Genomic DNA, 17,009 nt, shown 5'->3' with positions numbered 1-17,009 from the left:
TGCTATGACACTCCAAACTGAGCTCAGGTATATCTCATTTACATAAGTAGTCACACCCCTTTGCTGTGACACTCCATACTGAGCTCAGGAATATCTCATTTACATAAGTAGTCACACCCCTTTGCTATGACACTCCAAACTGAGCTCAGGAATATCTCATTTACATAAGTAGTCACACCCCTTTGCTGTGACACTCCATACTGAGCTCAGGAATATCTAATTTACATAAGTAGTCACACCCCTTTGTTATGACACTCCAAACTGAGCTCAGGTGCATCCAATTTCCTTTGATCATCCTTGAGATGTCACTACAACTTGATTGGAGCCCACCTGTAGCCAATTCAATTGTTTGTACATGATTTGGAAAGTAACGCGTTTGTCTATATAAGGTCCACAGTTGACAGTGCGTGTCAGAGCAGAAACTACATCATATATCATGAAGTCCAGGGAACTGTCCATAGATCTCCAATAGAGAATAGTGATGAGGCATATATCCGGGGAAGGGTATAAAACAACAATAGAGTGTTGAAAGTTTCCAAGAGCATAGTTGTCTCCAACATTGGGAAAGGAACAAAAATATGGAACTGCTCAGACTCTGCCTAGAGCTGGCTGTCTGACCAAACTAAACAACCGGGCAAGATGGACCTTGGTCAAGGGAGGTGACCAAGAACCCATTGACCACTCTGACAGAACTACAGAGTTTCCTTCGGATGAAATGGGAGAACCTACCAAAAGGACACCACTTCAACCAGTCTGGGCTTTATGGGAGAATGGCCAGATGGGAAGCCACTTCTGAGAAAAAGGCACATGACAGTACGCCTGGAGTTAATTTGCAAAAAGGCACCTGAAAGGCAAAAGATTATGTGGTCTGATGAGACAAAAATGTAACTCTGTGGACTGAACGCAAAGCGGTATGTCTGGAGAAAACCAGGCACAACTCATTACCCATCTAACACCATCGAACTGTGAAGCATGGTGGTGGCAGAATCATGCTATGGAGATGCTTTTCCGTGGCAGGGACTGGGAGACTGGTAAGGGATAGAGGGGAACAATGACTGGAGCCAAATACACGCAAATCCTTGATGAGAACCTGCTTCAGAGTGCAAACGACCTTAGACTGGGGCAAAGATTTGCATTCCAACAGGACAACGACCCCAAGCAGACAGCCAAAGCAACACTGGAATGGTTTCAGAACAAGAATGTGAAAGTCCTTGAGTGGCCCAGCCAAAGCCCAGACTTGAATCTAGTAGACAATCTGTGGAAAGACTTGAAGATTGCTGTTCACCTCCACTCCCCATCTAACTTAACAGAGCTTGAGAAAATCTGCAAGGGAGAAAATCCCCAAATCCAGATGTATAAAGCTGATACAGACATACCCAATATGACTCAAAGCTGATACAGACATACCCAAGACGACTCAAAGCTGATACAGACATACCCAATATGACTCAAAGCTGATACAGACATACCCAAGATGACTGAAAGCTGATACAGACATACCCAAGATGACTCAAAGCTGATACAGACATACCCAAGATGACTCAAAGCTGATACAGACATACCCAAGACGACTCAAAGCTGATACAGACATACCCAATATGACTCAAAGCTGATACAGACATACCCAAGACGACTCAAAGCTGATACAGACATACCCAAGACGACTCAAAGCTGATACAGACATACCCAAGACGACTCAAAGCTGATACAGACATACCCAATATGACTCAAAGCTGATACAGACATACCCAAGATGACTGAAAGCTGATACAGACATACCCAAGATGACTCAAAGCTGATACAGACATACCCACGATGACTCAAAGCTGATACAGACATACCCAAGACGACTCAAAGCTGATACAGACATACCCAATATGACTCAAAGCTGATACAGACATACCCAAGATGACTCAAATTTGATACAGACATACCCAAGACAACTAAAAGCTGATACAGACATACCCAAGACGACTCGAAGCTTATACAGACATACCCAAGACGACTCAAAGCTGATACAGACATACCCAAGACGACTCGAAGCTGATACAGACATACCCAAGATGACTCAAAGCTGATACAGACATACCCAAGACGACTCAACGCTGTAATCACTGCCAAAGGTGCTTCTACAAAGTATTGCCTCAGGGGTGTGAATTCTTATGTGAAGTAGACAGTTCTGTATTTAATTTTCAATACACTTTGCAAACATTTATAAAAACAGGTTTTGACTTTGTCGTTATGAGTTATTGTGTGTAGATTGGTGAGAAAAAAACTGGGGGTATGAGTACTTTCTGAAGGCACTGTATATTTGTTTGTCTCATATGGTACTGTATTCCCAACACAGTTTCACCAGAGATCAATGGGCAGGGCACTACTTTTCACCAGAGACCAATGGGTAGGGCACTACTTTTCACCAGAGATCAATGGGTAGGGCACTACTTTTCACCAGAGACCAATGGGTAGGGCACTACTTTTCACCATAGACCAATGGGTAGGGCACTACTTTTCACCAGAGACCAATGGTTAGGGCACTACTTTTCACCAGAGACCAATGGGTAGTGCACTATATAGCAAATTGGGTGCAGTTTAGGATGTGTACTTTGTCCTTTTCACACTTCATCTATAAGAAATAAGACCACAAAACATTTATACTAGGATGTAAACATATACATCAATCTCCAATGTTAAAACAAGCTGTTAAAATAACGCCACACATTGTTTAAGTTGCACAAACGTCAGTGAAGATGAAGAGGTGATAGAGAGAGTAGAAACCACAGATAACAGAGACGTGATAGAGTAGAGACCACAGATAACAGAGAGGTGATAGAGAGAGTAGAGACCACAGACAACAGAGGTGATAGAGAGAGTAGAGACCACAGGCAAAACAGAGAGGTGATAGAGAGAGTAGAGACCACAGATAACAGAGCATCCCTGTGTCCAGTCCACAGTATATACCAAGGCCAGAGAGCTACCGTCTTGTAGGTTTCATTGCCAACCCTAATCTAGAACACCTGATTCTAATAATGAGCTGGTTGATAAGCTGATAAACTGAAGGTTAGTTACAACTGGGGACGGTAGCTCTCCAGGAACAGCATTGGAGAACCCTGGTGGACCCAGTAACGTTCCTCCAGGAACAGCATTGGAGAACCCTGGTGGACCCAGTAACGTTCCCCACAGGAACAGCATTGGAGAACCCTGGTGGACCCAGTAACGTTCCTCCAGGAACAGCATTGGAGAACCCTGGTGGACCCAGTAACGTTCCTCCAGGAACAGCATTGGAGAACCCTGGTGGACCCAGTAACGTTCCTCCAGGAACAGCATTGGAGAACCCTGGTGGACCCAGTAACGTTCCTCCAGGAACAGCATTGGAGAACCCTGGTGGACCCAGTAACGTTCCTCCAGGAACAGCATTGGAGAACCCTGGTGGACCCAGCAACACTCCTCCAGGTTCTTTTTCCTAACGAACACGATTCATCTGAACCAATCACAATCCTGATGATTGGTAGAATGAAGTGTGAATCAGCCAATCACGGTCCTGATGAGCAGCAGCTGATTAGGTAAAATCAGGTGTGTTTAGCGCAGGGCTAGAGAAAAAGCCTGCACTGCATGCTCTCGAGGAAGCAGACTAGTCACACCGCAGTAAACAGGACCAATTAGCAGCTAGTGGCCACAAAGAGCTGATTGGACAAGGAAGATGAGGCGGGGCGACTGTGGATGAGACCAGCTCATTCCGCCCCCTACTTAAGGCCAAAACCAGCTAGTGTCACTATCAACGAGGAGGAGGAAGAGAAGGAGGAGGACGAAGATGAGGAGGGGGGAGGAGACTGACGGTTCTGTCTGTCTCTCTATCTATCTGGGCTCTGAGCCGAACAGAGCCGAGCAGAGCCGAAAAAATGACGAGACGCGCATCATCTGTCAGTTTGGATTAAACTCAGTCTAATCGCTGTGAAACGACCGAGGAGAAAGAAGACGTCAATGCTGTCACTGACACTGAAACTAACTCGGCCTGCGAGTCAGTCAGAGATGACAATGGGGACTAAGGAACTTTCAACCTGGGCTGGCGCACAGTGCCCTACTGCCTCTTTAAGGAACTTTCAACCTGGGCTGGCGCACAGTGCCCTACTGCCTCTTTAAGGAACTTTCAACCAGGGCTGGCGCACAGTGCCCTACTGCCTCTTTAAGGAACTTTCAACCAGGGCTGGCGCACAGTGCCCTACTGCCTCTTTAAGGAACTTTCAACCTGGGCTGGCGCACAGTGCCCTACTGCCTCTTTAAGGAACTTTCAACCAGGGCTGGCGCACAGTGCCCTACTGCCTCTTTAAGGAACTTTCAACCAGGGCTGGCGCACAGTGCCCTACTGCCTCTTTAAGGAACTTTCAACCAGGGCTGGCGCACAGTGCCCTACTGCCTCTTTAAGGAACTTTCAACCAGGGCTGGCGCACAGTGCCCTACTGCCTCTTTAAGGAACTTTCAACCAGGGCTGGCGCACAGTGCCCTACTGCCTCTTTAAGGAACTTTCAACCTGGGCTGGCGCACAGTGCCCTACTGCCTCTTTAAGGAACTTTCAACCAGGGCTGGCGCACAGTGCCCTACTGCCTCTTTAAGGAACTTTCAACCAGGGCTGGCGCACAGTGCCCTACTGCCTCTTTAAGGAACTTTCAACCAGGGCTGGCGCACAGTGCCCTACTGCCTCTTTAAGGAACTTTCAACCAGGGCTGGCGCACAGTGCCCTACTGCCTCTTTAAGGAACTTTCAACCTGGGCTGGCGCACAGTGCCCTACTGCCTCTTTAAGGAACTTTCAACCAGGGCTGGCGCACAGTGCCCTACTGCCTCTTTAAGGATCTTTCAACCAGGGCTGGCGCACAGTGCCCTACTGCCTCTTTAAGGAACTTTCAACCAGGGCTGGCGCACAGTGCCCTACTGCCTCTTTAAGGATCTTTCAACCAGGGCTGGCGCACAGTGCCCTACTGCCTCTTTAAGGATCTTTCAACCAGGGCTGGCGCACAGTGCCCTACTGCCTCTTTAAGGAACTTTCAACCTGGGCTGGCGCACAGTGCCCTACTGCCTCTTTAAGGAACTTTCAACCAGGGCTGGTGCACAGTGCCCTACTGCCTCTTTAAGGAACTTTCAACCAGGGCTGGCGCACAGTGCCCTACTGCCTCTTTAAGAAACTTTCAACCAGGGCTGGCGCACAGTGCCCTACTGCCTCTTTAAGGAACTTTCAACCAGGGCTGGCGCACAGTGCCCTACTGCCTCTTTAAGGAACTTTCAACCAGGGCTGGCGCACAGTGCCCTACTGCCTATTTAAGGAACTTTCAACCAGGGCTGGCGCACAGTGCCCTACTGCCTCTTTAAGGATCTTTCAACCAGGGCTGGCGCACAGTGCCCTACTGCCTATTTAAGGAACTTTCAACCAGGGCTGGCGCACAGTGCCCTACTGCCTCTTTAAGGAACTTTCAACCTGGGCTGGCAGACAGTGCCCTACTGCCTCTTTAAGGATCTTTCAACCAGGGCTGGCGCACAGTGCCCTACTGCCTCTTTAAGGAACTTTCAACCTGGGCTGGCGACAGTGCCCTATTGCCTCTTTAAGGAACTTTCAACCTGGGCTGGCGCACAGTGCCCTACTGCCTCTTTAAGGAACTTTCAACCAGGGCTGGCGCACAGTGCCCTACTGCCTCTTTAAGAAACTTTCAACCAGGGCTGGCAGCACAGTGCCCTACTGCCTCTTTAAGGAACTTTCAACCAGGGCTGGCGCACAGTGCCCTACTGCCTCTTTAAGGAACTTTCAACCAGGGCTGGCGCACAGTGCCCTACTGCCTATTTAAGGAACTTTCAACCAGGGCTGGCGCACAGTGCCCTACTGCCTCTTTAAGGAACTTTCAACCAGGGCTGGCAGATAGTGCCCTACTGCCTCTTTAAGAAACTTTCAACCAGGGCTGGAGAACAGTGCCCTACTGCCTCTTTAAGGAACTTTCAACCTGGGCTGGCAGATAGTGCCCTACTGCCTCTTTAAGAAACTTTCAACCAGGGCTGGCGCACAGTGCCCTACTGCCTCTTTAAGGAACTTTCAACCAGGGCTGGCGCACAGTGCCCTACTGCCTCTTTAAGGAACTTTCAACCAGGGCTGGCAGATAGTGCCCTACTGCCTCTTTAAGAAACTTTCAACCAGGGCTGGCGCACAGTGCCCTACTGCCTCTTTAAGGAACTTTAAACCAGGGCTGGCGCACAGTGCCTTACTGCCTCTTTAAGGAACTTTCAACCAGGGCTGGCGCACAGTGCCCTACTGCCTCTTTAAGGAACTTTCAACCAGGGCTGGCGCACAGTGCCCTACTGCCTCTTTAAGTAACTTTCAACCAGGGCTGGAGAACAGTGCCCTACTGCCTCTTTAAGGAACTTTCAACCAGGGCTGGCGCACAGTGCCCTACTGCCTCTTTAAGGAACTTTCAACCAGGGCTGGCGCACAGTGCCCTACTTCCTCTTTAAGGAACTTTCAACCAGGGCTGGCGCACAGTGCCCTACTGCCTCTTTAAGGAACTTTCAACCAGGGCTGGCGCACAGTGCCCTACTGCCTATTTAAGGAACTTTCAACCAGGGCTGGCGCACAGTGCCCTACTGCCTCTTTAAGGAACTTTAAACCAGGGCTGGCGCACAGTGCCCTACTGCCTCTTTAAGGAACTTTCAACCAGAGCTGGCGCACAGTTCCCTACTGCCTCTTTGAGGAACTTTCAACCAGGGCTGGCGAACAGTGCCCTACTGCCTCTTTAAGGAACTTTCAACCTGGGCTGGCGCACAGTGCCCTACTGCCTCTTTAAGGAACTTTCAACCAGAGCTGCGCACAGTGCCCTACTGCCTCTTTGAGGAACATTCAACCAGGGCTGGCGCACAGTGCCCTACTGCCTCTTTAAGGAACTTTCAACCTGGGCTGGCGCACAGTGCCCTACTGCCTCTTTAAGGAACTTTCAACCAGGGCTGGCGCACAGTGCCCTACTGCCTCTTTAAGGAACTTTCAACCAGGGCTGGCGCACAGTGCCCTACTGCCTCTTTAAGGAACTTTCAACCAGGGCTGGCGCACAGTGCCCTACTGCCTCTTTAAGGAACTTTCAACCAGGGCTGGCTCACAGTGCCCTACTGTCTCTTTAAGACTAGGAAGCTACCCCCAGAATCACGGGGGTAGCTGGGAGCAAATACTCCAACCAGAGTTTCTGGAAGACCCAAGAACTTGGGGAAAGTTAATTTAATTTTGGAGGTTCTCTCTATATGTTTATAACATCCCTGGGAAGTAGGTTCTCTCTATAAATGTATAACAACCCTGGGAAGAAGGTTCTCTCTATAAATGTATAACAACCCTGGGAAGTAGGTTCTCTCTATAAATGTATAACAACCCTGGGAAGTAGGTTCTCTCTATAAATGTATAACAACCCTGGGAAGTAGGTTCCCTCTATAAGTTGATAACAACCCTGGGAAGTAGGTTCCCTCTATAAGTTGATAACAACCCTGGGAAGTAGGTTCCCTCTATAAGTTGATAACAACCCTGGGAAGGAGGTTCTCTCTATAAGTTGATAACAACCCTGGGAAGTAGGTTCTCTCTATAAGTTTATAACATCATTGGGAAGGAGGTTCTCTCTATAAGTTGATAACAACCCTGGGAAGTAGGTTCTCTCTATAAATGTATAACAACCCTGGGAAGTAGGTTCTCTCTATAAATGTATAACAACCCTGGGAAGAAGGTTCTCTCTATAAATGTATAACAACCCTGGGAAGTAGGTTCTCTCTATAAATGTATAACAACCCTGGGAAGTAGGTTCTCTCTATAAATGTATAATAACTCTGGGAAGTAGGTTCTCTCTATAAATGTATAATAACTCTGGGAAGTAGGTTCTCTCTATAAATGTATAACAACCCTGGGAAGTAGGTTCTCTCTATAAATGTATAACAACCCTGGGAAGTAGGTTCTCTCTATAAGTTTATAACATCATTGGGAAGTAGGTTCTCTCTATAAATGTATAACAACCCTGGGAAGGGGGTTCCCTCTATAAGTTGATAACAACCCTTGGAAGTAAGTTCTCTCTATAAGTTTATAACATCATTGGGAAGGAGGTTCTCTCTATAAGTTGATAACAACCCTGGGAAGTAGGTTCTCTCTATAAGTTGATAACAAACCTGGGAAGTAGGTTCTCTCTATAAGTTGATAACAACCCTGGGAAGTAGGTTCCCTCTATAAGTTGATAACAACCCTGGGAAGTAGGTTCTCTCTATAAATGTATAATAACTCTGGGAAGTAGGTTCTCTCTATAAGTTGATAAAACCCTGGGAAGTAGGTTCTCTCTATAAATGTATAATAACTCTGGGAAGTAGGTTCTCTCTATAAATGTATAATAACTCTGGGAAGTAGGTTCTCTCTATAAATGTATAATAACTCTGGGAAGTAGGTTCTCTCTATAAATGTATAATAATCTCTCTAAACACAAAATACACTTCAGCAAGGTTCCAGCAGTACTGCTGTACACTGACTGGACAAAACATTAAGAACCCCTGCTCTTTCCATGACATAGACCGACCAGGTGAATTCAGGTGAAAGCTATGATCTCTTATTGATCTCGCTTGTTAAATCCACTTTAAGCAGTGTAAATGAAGGGGAGGAGACATGTTAAAGATAGATTTTTAAGCCTTGAGAAAATTGAGACATGTATTGTGTATGTGTTTTATTCAGAAGGTGAATAGGCCTTTGAACGGGATATGTTAGTTGGTGCTGCCGTGGGTTTTCATGATCAATAGATTCCTGTGTGTATCAAGAATGATCCACCAACCCAAAGGACATCCAGCCAACTTGACACCACTGTGGGGAAGCATTGGAGTCAACAAGGGGCCAGCATCTCTGTGGAAATGCTTTCGACACCTTGTAGAGTCAACAAGGGGCCAGCATGTCTGTGGAAATGCTTTCAGGACCTTGTAGAGTCAACATGGGCCAGCATCCCTGTGGAAATGCTTTCAGGACCTTGTAGAGTCAACATGGGCCAGCATGTCTGTGGAAATGCTTTCAGGACCTTGTAGAGTCAACATGGGCCAGCATGTCTGTGGAAATGCTTTCAGGACCTTGTAGAGTCCATCCCCCCGACGAATTGAGTTAGGGGGCATGGAAGGTGTTCTTAATGTTTTGTATAATCAGTGAATGAGTTAGATAAAGACCTACAGTTGTACAGTAAAACACTAGTGACATGAATACCTGCACGATATCATGCCGATCTCAATCAATAAACTTGAAATTCTTCTAATCGTTAAAAATGATCTCTCTAGTCATAATGTTAACGTAGATGATGTGTTAATAAAGTTCGTGCAAAAAAAGAAGCAGCAAGACTAATAATTACGTGATAACTTCTTTCTCTTTAAAAAAAAAAACCTAAATAAAACAGTCCTTTATTATCGTCTGTTTGTTGTTTGTTTTGTTTGTTGTTTGTTTTGATTGATGTTTGTTGTTGTCTTCATTGTGGTTGTGGTTGCGGACAGACAGATAGAGGCTTGGTCAGTGGTTGGACTTGGAGAAGTGTTAGAAATGGGTCTCCTTCTCTGTGATGGTAGCGATCTTTGCAGCTTTCTTTGACTCTTTGCTGGGCTTGGGTCTGATGGTGAAGGGGCTCATACCAGCCAGTTTACCTCTCATCACCAGATCTGGACTGGGGGTGGTCAGGAAAGTCATCCTCTGTAGAGGGAGAGAGGGAGAGGAGAGGTGTTTTATGACTGAGATCTGGACTGGGGGTGTTCAGGAACATCATACTCTGTAGTGGAGGGAGAGGAGGACAGGAAGATAGGACAGATTGGGGAGAGAAGGGGAAGGGAGATTCTCATTAGATCCTGCTGAGGTGGGACAATGGATCTAAGGTCCGTTTCGCATCCTCCGCCTCACATATGGTTTATATCTGAGCCCTCATGGTAATGCTCTCTCGAGTGATGTGAGTGTTACGGACTTAGCGAATAACACTTCCTCCTTGTTCAGCATATAGTGGAATAGTTGGAATGGACTTCAGAAGCTGCTTTGTCCTTGTCGGAGAGGAGGAGGGGCATTTAAGACGCTATGACGAAAAGTGAGGTATATAAACCCAATGTACATGGTATTATGACCAGCGCTATACCAGCGCTCGAACCGAGGACCTTTGCTTTGCTACGTAGCCGCCATCCTTGGCAACGGGACGATCTAAAGCTTCTCTCAACATGCCCGACCAGACCTCACTAGCCTGCTGTTAAGATATTTTATCAAGGTTTAAGATAAATGATTAAATAATTCTACCCAGAAACTTAACCATTAGGGATTAGAGGTAGCATGAACAAGGAGTAATTAAAAATAATATACACAGCTCCAACTAGGTTGGAGGGGGGGGAAGAGAGGAATGCATGTGTGTGTGTTTAACGAAAACAAAGAGGGTCATTAACCTATGTTTGAACCGACCTGGCTGTAACTCTGGGAGATAAGATAGGACAGGGAGAGCCCCTCCATGTTTTCTGTATCTGGGGAGGGGGACTGGAACTGTCAGCTAAATGGTAATAAACTGTGGTGAGACTTCCGTAGATAATCCAGATAGAGTGTGTCATGTATGTGCGTTAGGTTGGACTTCAGACGCTGCTTTGTCCTTGTCGGAGAGGAGGAGGGGCATTTAAGACGCTATGACGAAATGTGAGGTATATAAACCCAATGTACATGGTATTATGACCAGCGCTCTCGAGAATAAACGCTATTGGCTAATTTCGGTTAACCTCTTGCTCCTACCTGACACGCAGGCGTCCCATCTAGACATCTGGAAATGCAAATGCGCTACGCTAAATGCTAATAGTACTAGTTAAAACTCAAACGTTCATTAAAATACACATGCAGGGTATTGAATTAAAGCTACACTCGTTGCGAATCCAGGCAACAAGTCAGATTTTTAAAATGCTTTTCGGCGAAAGCATGAGAAGCTATTATCTGATAGCATGTAACACCCCAAAAGACCCGCAGGGGACGTAAACAAAATAATTAGCATAGTCGTCGCTACACAAACCTCACAAATAAAATATAAAACATTCATTACCTTTGACCATCTTCTTTGTTGGCACTCCTAGATGTCCCATAATCACTATTGGGTCTTTTTTTCGATTAAATCGGTCCATATATAGCCTAGATATCGATCTATGAAGACTGTGTGATAAACGAAAAAAATAGCGTCTTATAACGTAACGTCATTTTTTTAAATTAAAAAGTCGACGATAAACTTTCACAAAACACTTCAAAATACTTTTGTAATGCAACTTTAGGTATTAGTACACGTTAATAAGCAATCAAATTGATCACGAGGCGATGTACATTCTATATGGGGTACGTCTGGAAATAATGTCCGGGTAAATCTCAACAAAATATCCGGTCGGAGACCTGAACAAATGGCTTGTCTCTTCTTCGTTTGACCAAGAAACAAAGCCTAGGCAAATGACAAGACTGTTGACATCGTGTGGAAGCTGTAGGTATTGCAACCTCAGCCCCATTTATTGTGGTTCGCCTTTATCAATGGGTTGAAGTGGCGGATGGATATATATTTCCATTTTCAGTGATCAGATTTTCCTGCGCTTTTCGATGAAACGCACGTTCTGTTATAGTCACAGCCGTGATTGAACCAGTTTTATAAACGTCTGAGTGTTTTCTATCCACACATACTAATCATATGCATATACTATATTCCTGGCATGAGCAGCAGGGCGCTGAAATGTTGCGCGATTTTTAACAGAATGTTCGAAAAAGTAGTGGGGTAGGAGTAACAGGTTAACTGGTCTCTGTCTATTTTATGCAAATAAGGATCTTATAAATTCTTAGAAACGGACAGAGTGTTTTAAATTGAATTGGTTAATGAACACATAAGAACTAAATTCATCTAACACCTGCTTCTCTCAGTATCCCCTACCACCCTCACTCACCTGCTTCTCTCAGCATGCCTTACCAGCCATCACTCACCTGCTTCTCTCAGCATCCCCTACCACCCCTCACTCACCTGCTTCTCTCCATACGCTCTTCACACACGTCTATTCCTCCGTAAGTGTTAAAAATATATAATTTAGCCATGATGGCGAGTGGGGAATTGGCTTTGGGGTTGACCAGTGAAATATAGTTGCTGGAGCGCGTGCAACAGGTGGGTGCCTCTATGGTGACCAGAGATAAGGCGGGGCTTTACCTAGAAAAGAGTTATAGATGACCTGGAGCCAGTGGGTTTGGCAACGAATTTGAAGTGAGGGCCAGCCAACGAGAGCATACAGGTCGCAGTGGTGGGTAGTATATGGGGCTTTGGTGACAAAACAGATGGCATTGTGATAGACTGAATCCAGTTTGCTGAGTAGAGTGTTGGAGACTATTTTGTAAATGACATCGCCAAAGTCAAGGATCGGTAGGATAGTCAGGTTTACGAGGGTATGTTTGGCAGCATGAGTGAAGGATGCTTATTGCGAAATAGGAAGCCGATTTTAGATTTAATTTTGGATTGGAGATGCTTAGTATGAGTCTGGAAGGAGAGTTTACAGTCTAACCAGACACCTAGGTATTTGTTGTTGTCCACATATTCTAAGTCAGAGCCGTCCAGAGTAGTGATGCTGGACAGGCGGGCAGGTGCAGGCAGCGAACGGTTGAAGAGCATTTAGTTTTACTTGCATTTAAAAGCAGTGAAAGGGAGACTGGAGTGTGACTATCAATGTGACTATCAGCGTGACTATCAATGTGACTATCAGCGTGACTATCAATGTGACTATCACTGTGACTATCACTGTGACTATCAGTGTGACTATCAACGTGACTATCAGTGTGACACTCAGCGTGACTATAATATATGCCATTTAGCAGACGCTTTTATCCTGTCATGTTTTATCATTGGTTATCATGTCTTGTCTCTGTGCTTCCCTTCTATTCGTTTCCCTCTGCTGGTCTTATTAGGTTCTCTCTCTCAATGCTCTCACTCAGCGTGACTATCAATCTGACACTCAGCGTGACTATCAATCTACACCTGCGTGACTTTTTGCCCTCTGCGAGCCCTATTTCTCCCTTGTTTTCCGCTCTGTCCTTGTATGACTCCGCAGTTCTGTGTCCTTGTCTCGCCCTGTCGTGTTTTACCGTCTTCAGATGCTGCGTGTGAGCAGGTGTCTAGGTCTGCTACACCGGTGCCTTCCCGAAGCAACCTGCAGTCTATGAGTCTCCAGTCAGTCCTTTCTACTGACGAGTGGATTTCAGTTTTCCTGTTTTGTTTTCACTTGATAATTTCCAGGATTATCACTTTTGTCAAATACTGGAATAAAGACTCTGTTTCGTTAAGTCGCTTTTGGGTCCTCATTCACCTGCATAACATATCCAAAGCGACTTACAGTCATGTGTGCATACATGTGACATGGGTGGTCCCGGGAATCGAACCCACTACCCTGGCGTGACAAGCGCCAATGCTCTACCAACTGAGCTACAGAAGGACCACTATCAATGTGACTATCAACGTGACATCAGTGTGACTATCAATGTGACACTCAGCGTGACTATCAAAGTGACTATCAATGTGACTATCAGTGTGACTATAAATGTGAGACTCAGCGTGACTATCAATGTGACACTCAGCGTGACTATCAATGTGACACTCAGCGTGACTATCAATGTGACACTCAGCGTGACTATCAATGTGACACTCAGCGTGACTATCAATGTGACACTCAGCGTGACTATCAATGTGACTATCAGTGTGACACTCAGCGTGACTATCAACGTGACACTCAGCGTGACTATCAATGTGACACTCAGCGTGACTATCAGTGTGACACTCAGCGTGACTATCAATGTGACACTCAGCGTGACTATCAATGTGACACTCAGCGTGACTATCAATGTGACACTCAGCGTGACTATCAATGTGACTATCAGCGTGACACTCATCGTGACTATCAATGTGACTATCAGCGTGACTATCAATGTGACACTCGGCGTGACTATCAATGTGACTATCAATGTGACATCAAAGTGACTATCAATGTGACTATCAATGTGACACTCAGCGTGACTATCAATGTGACTTATCAGTGTGACTATCAGTGTGACACTCAGCGTGACACTCAGCGTGACTATCAATGTGACTATCAGTGTGACTATCAGTGTGACACTCAGCGTGACACTCAGCGTGACTATCAGTGTGACTATCAGCGTGACTATCAATGTGACTATCAATGTGACACTCAGCGTGACACTCAGCGTGACTATCAATGTGACACTCAGCGTGACTATCAATGTGACTATCAGTGTGACTATCAATGTGACACTCAGCGTGACTATCAACGTGACTATCAATGTGACTATCAGTGTGACTATCAGTGTGACTATCAATGTGACACTCAGCGTGACTATCAATGTGACTATCAATGTGACACTCAGTGTGACTATCAATGTGACTATCAATGTGACACTCAGCGTGACTATCAAAGTGACACTCAGCGTGACTATCAATGTGACACTCAGCGTGACTATCAATGTGACACTCAGCGTGACTATCAATGTGACACTCAGTGTGACTATCAATGTGACACTCAGCGTGACATTCAGCGTGACTATCAATGTGACACTCAGCGTGACTATCAATGTGACTATCAATGTGACTATCAATGTGACACTCAGCGTAACTATCAATGTGACACTCAGCGTGACTATCAATGTGACTATCAATGTGACACTCAGCGTGACTATCAGTGTGACACTCAGCGTGACTATCAATGTGACTATCAGCGTGACTATCAGTGTGACTATCAATGTGACACTCAGTGTGACTATCAATGTGACTATCAGTGTGACTATCAATGTGACACTCAGCGTGACTATCAATGTGACTATCAATGTGACTATCAATGTGACTATCAGCGTGACTATCAATGTGACACTCAGCGTGACTATCAATGTGACTATCAATGTGACTATCAATGTGACTATCAGCGTGACTATCAATGTGACACTCAGCGTGACTATCAATGTGACACTCAGCGTGACTATCAATGTGACACTCAGCGTGACTATCAATGTGACACTCAGCGTGACTATCAATGTGACACTCAGCGTGACTATCAATGTGACACTCAGCGTGACTATCAATGTGACACTCAGCGTGACTATCAATGTGACACTCAGCGTGACTATCAATGTGACACTCAGCGTGACTATCAATGTGACACTCAGCGTGACTATCAATGTGACACTCAGCGTGACTATCAATGTGACACTCAGCGTGACTATCAATGTGACACTCAGCGTGACTATCAATGTGACACTCAGCGTGACTATCAATGTGACTATCAATGTGACACTCAGCGTGACTATCAATGTGACACTCAGCGTGACTATCAATGTGACACTCAGCGTGACTATCAATGTGACTATCAGCGTGACTATCAATGTGACTATCAATGTGACACTCAGCGTGACTATCAATGTGACACTCAGCGTGACTATCAATGTGACACTCAGCGTGACTATCAATGTGACACTCAGCGTGACTATCAATGTGACACTCAGCGTGACTATCAATGTGACACTCAGCGTGACTATCAATGTGACTATCAATGTGACTATCAATGTGACACTCAGCGTGACTATCAATGTGACTATCAATGTGACTATCAATGTGACACTCAGCGTGACTATCAATGTGACACTCAGCGTGACTATCAATGTGACACTCAGCGTGACTATCAATGTGACACTCAGCGTGACTATCAATGTGACACTCAGCGTGACTATCAATGTGACACTCAGCGTGACTATCAATGTGAATAGCAGCGTGACACTCATCGTGACTATCAACGTGACTATCAGCGTGACTATCAATGTGACACTCAGCGTGACTATATATGTGACTAGCAGCGTGACACTCAGCGTGACTATCAATGTGACACTCAGCGTGACTATCAAAGTGACACTCAACGTGACTATCAGTGTGACTATCAGCGTGACTATCAATGTGACTATCAATGTGACACTCAGCGTGACACTCAGCGTGACTATCAATGTGACACTCAGCGTGACTATCAACGTGACTATCAGTGTGACTATCAATGTGACACTCAGCGTGACTATCAACGTGACTATCAATGTGACTATCAGTGTGACTATCAGTGTGACTATCAGTGTGACTATCAATGTGACACTCAGCGTGACTATCAATGTGACTATCAGTGTGACACTCAGTGTGACTATCAATGTGACACTCAGCGTGACTATCAGTGTGACTATCAGTGTGACTATCAATGTGACTATCAGTGTGACTATCAATGTGACTATCAACGTGACTATCAGTGTGACTATCAACGTGACTATCAGTGTGACTATCAATGTGACTATCAGTGTGACTATCAATGTGACTATCAATGTGACTATCAATGTGACTATCAATGTGACTATCAGCGTGACTATCAGTGTGACTATCAATGTGACTATCAGCGTGACTATCAATGTGACTATCAATGTGACTATCAATGTGACTATCAGTGTGACTATCAATGTGACACTCAGCGTGACACTCAGCGTGACTATCAATGTGACACTCAGCGTGACTATCAATGTGACACTCAGCGTGACTATCAATGTGACTATCAGCGTGACTATCAATGTGACACTCAGCGTGACTATCAATGTGACTATCAATGTGACACTCAGCGTGACTATCAATGTGACTATCAATGTGACATTCAGCGTGACTATCAATGTGACACTCAGCGTGACTATCAATGTGACTATCAATGTGACTATCAATGTGACACTCAGCGTGACTATCAATGTGACACTCAGCGTGACTATCAATGTGACACTCAGCGTGACTATCAATGTGACACTCAGCGTGACTATCAATGTGACACTCAGCGTGACTATCAATGTGACACTCAGCGTGACTATCAATGTGACACTCAGCGTGACTATCAATGTGACACTCAGCGTGACTATCAATGTGACACTCAGCGTGACTATCAATGTGACTATCAATGTGAC

General features: G+C 45.4%; 1 protein-coding gene and 2 long non-coding RNA genes across 13 annotated transcripts in view; 1 reads left to right on the top strand and 2 right to left on the bottom strand.

Moving 5' to 3' along the window:
- Positions 1–274: 274 nt before the first annotated feature.
- Positions 275–7,055, bottom strand: LOC127910447 (uncharacterized). Of its 2 annotated transcripts, none has more exons than XR_008074939.1 (3): positions 6,922–7,055; positions 4,996–5,042; positions 275–4,243 (listed from the first exon to the last, which is right to left on the bottom strand). It is a non-coding gene; the product is annotated as an uncharacterized LOC127910447 (long non-coding RNA). The 2 variants fall into 2 exon arrangements; XR_008074938.1 differs by having other exon boundaries at positions 6,875–7,016.
- On the top strand, positions 6,883–8,542 carry LOC127910446 (uncharacterized). 10 transcript variants are annotated; one of them, XR_008074930.1, is made up of 5 exons: positions 7,181–7,287; positions 7,325–7,435; positions 7,547–7,879; positions 8,250–8,286; positions 8,323–8,542. It is a non-coding gene; the product is annotated as an uncharacterized LOC127910446 (long non-coding RNA). The 10 variants fall into 10 exon arrangements; XR_008074937.1 differs by lacking the exon at positions 8,250–8,286 and having other exon boundaries at positions 6,883–7,287; positions 7,362–7,435; positions 7,658–7,879; XR_008074929.1 differs by lacking the exon at positions 8,250–8,286 and having other exon boundaries at positions 6,885–7,287; positions 7,658–7,879.
- A 149-nt stretch (positions 8,543–8,691) lies between these two features.
- Positions 8,692–17,009, bottom strand: part of slc6a11b (solute carrier family 6 member 11b) — a 91,076-nt gene continuing 82,758 nt past the window's right edge. Inside the window, exon 15 of the mRNA XM_052474240.1 lies at positions 8,692–9,701. Within this exon, the coding sequence (XP_052330200.1) occupies positions 9,549–9,701 (153 nt within the window). The 3' untranslated portion in view covers positions 8,692–9,548. The remainder of the gene's footprint in view (positions 9,702–17,009) is intronic.

This window comes from Oncorhynchus keta, chromosome 21, assembly GCF_023373465.1.
Source record: "Oncorhynchus keta strain PuntledgeMale-10-30-2019 chromosome 21, Oket_V2, whole genome shotgun sequence".
Classification (NCBI taxonomy): Eukaryota; Metazoa; Chordata; class Actinopteri; order Salmoniformes; family Salmonidae; genus Oncorhynchus; species Oncorhynchus keta.
Note: the sequence above shows the minus strand (reverse complement) of the source record. Positions and strands in the feature narration are given on the sequence as shown.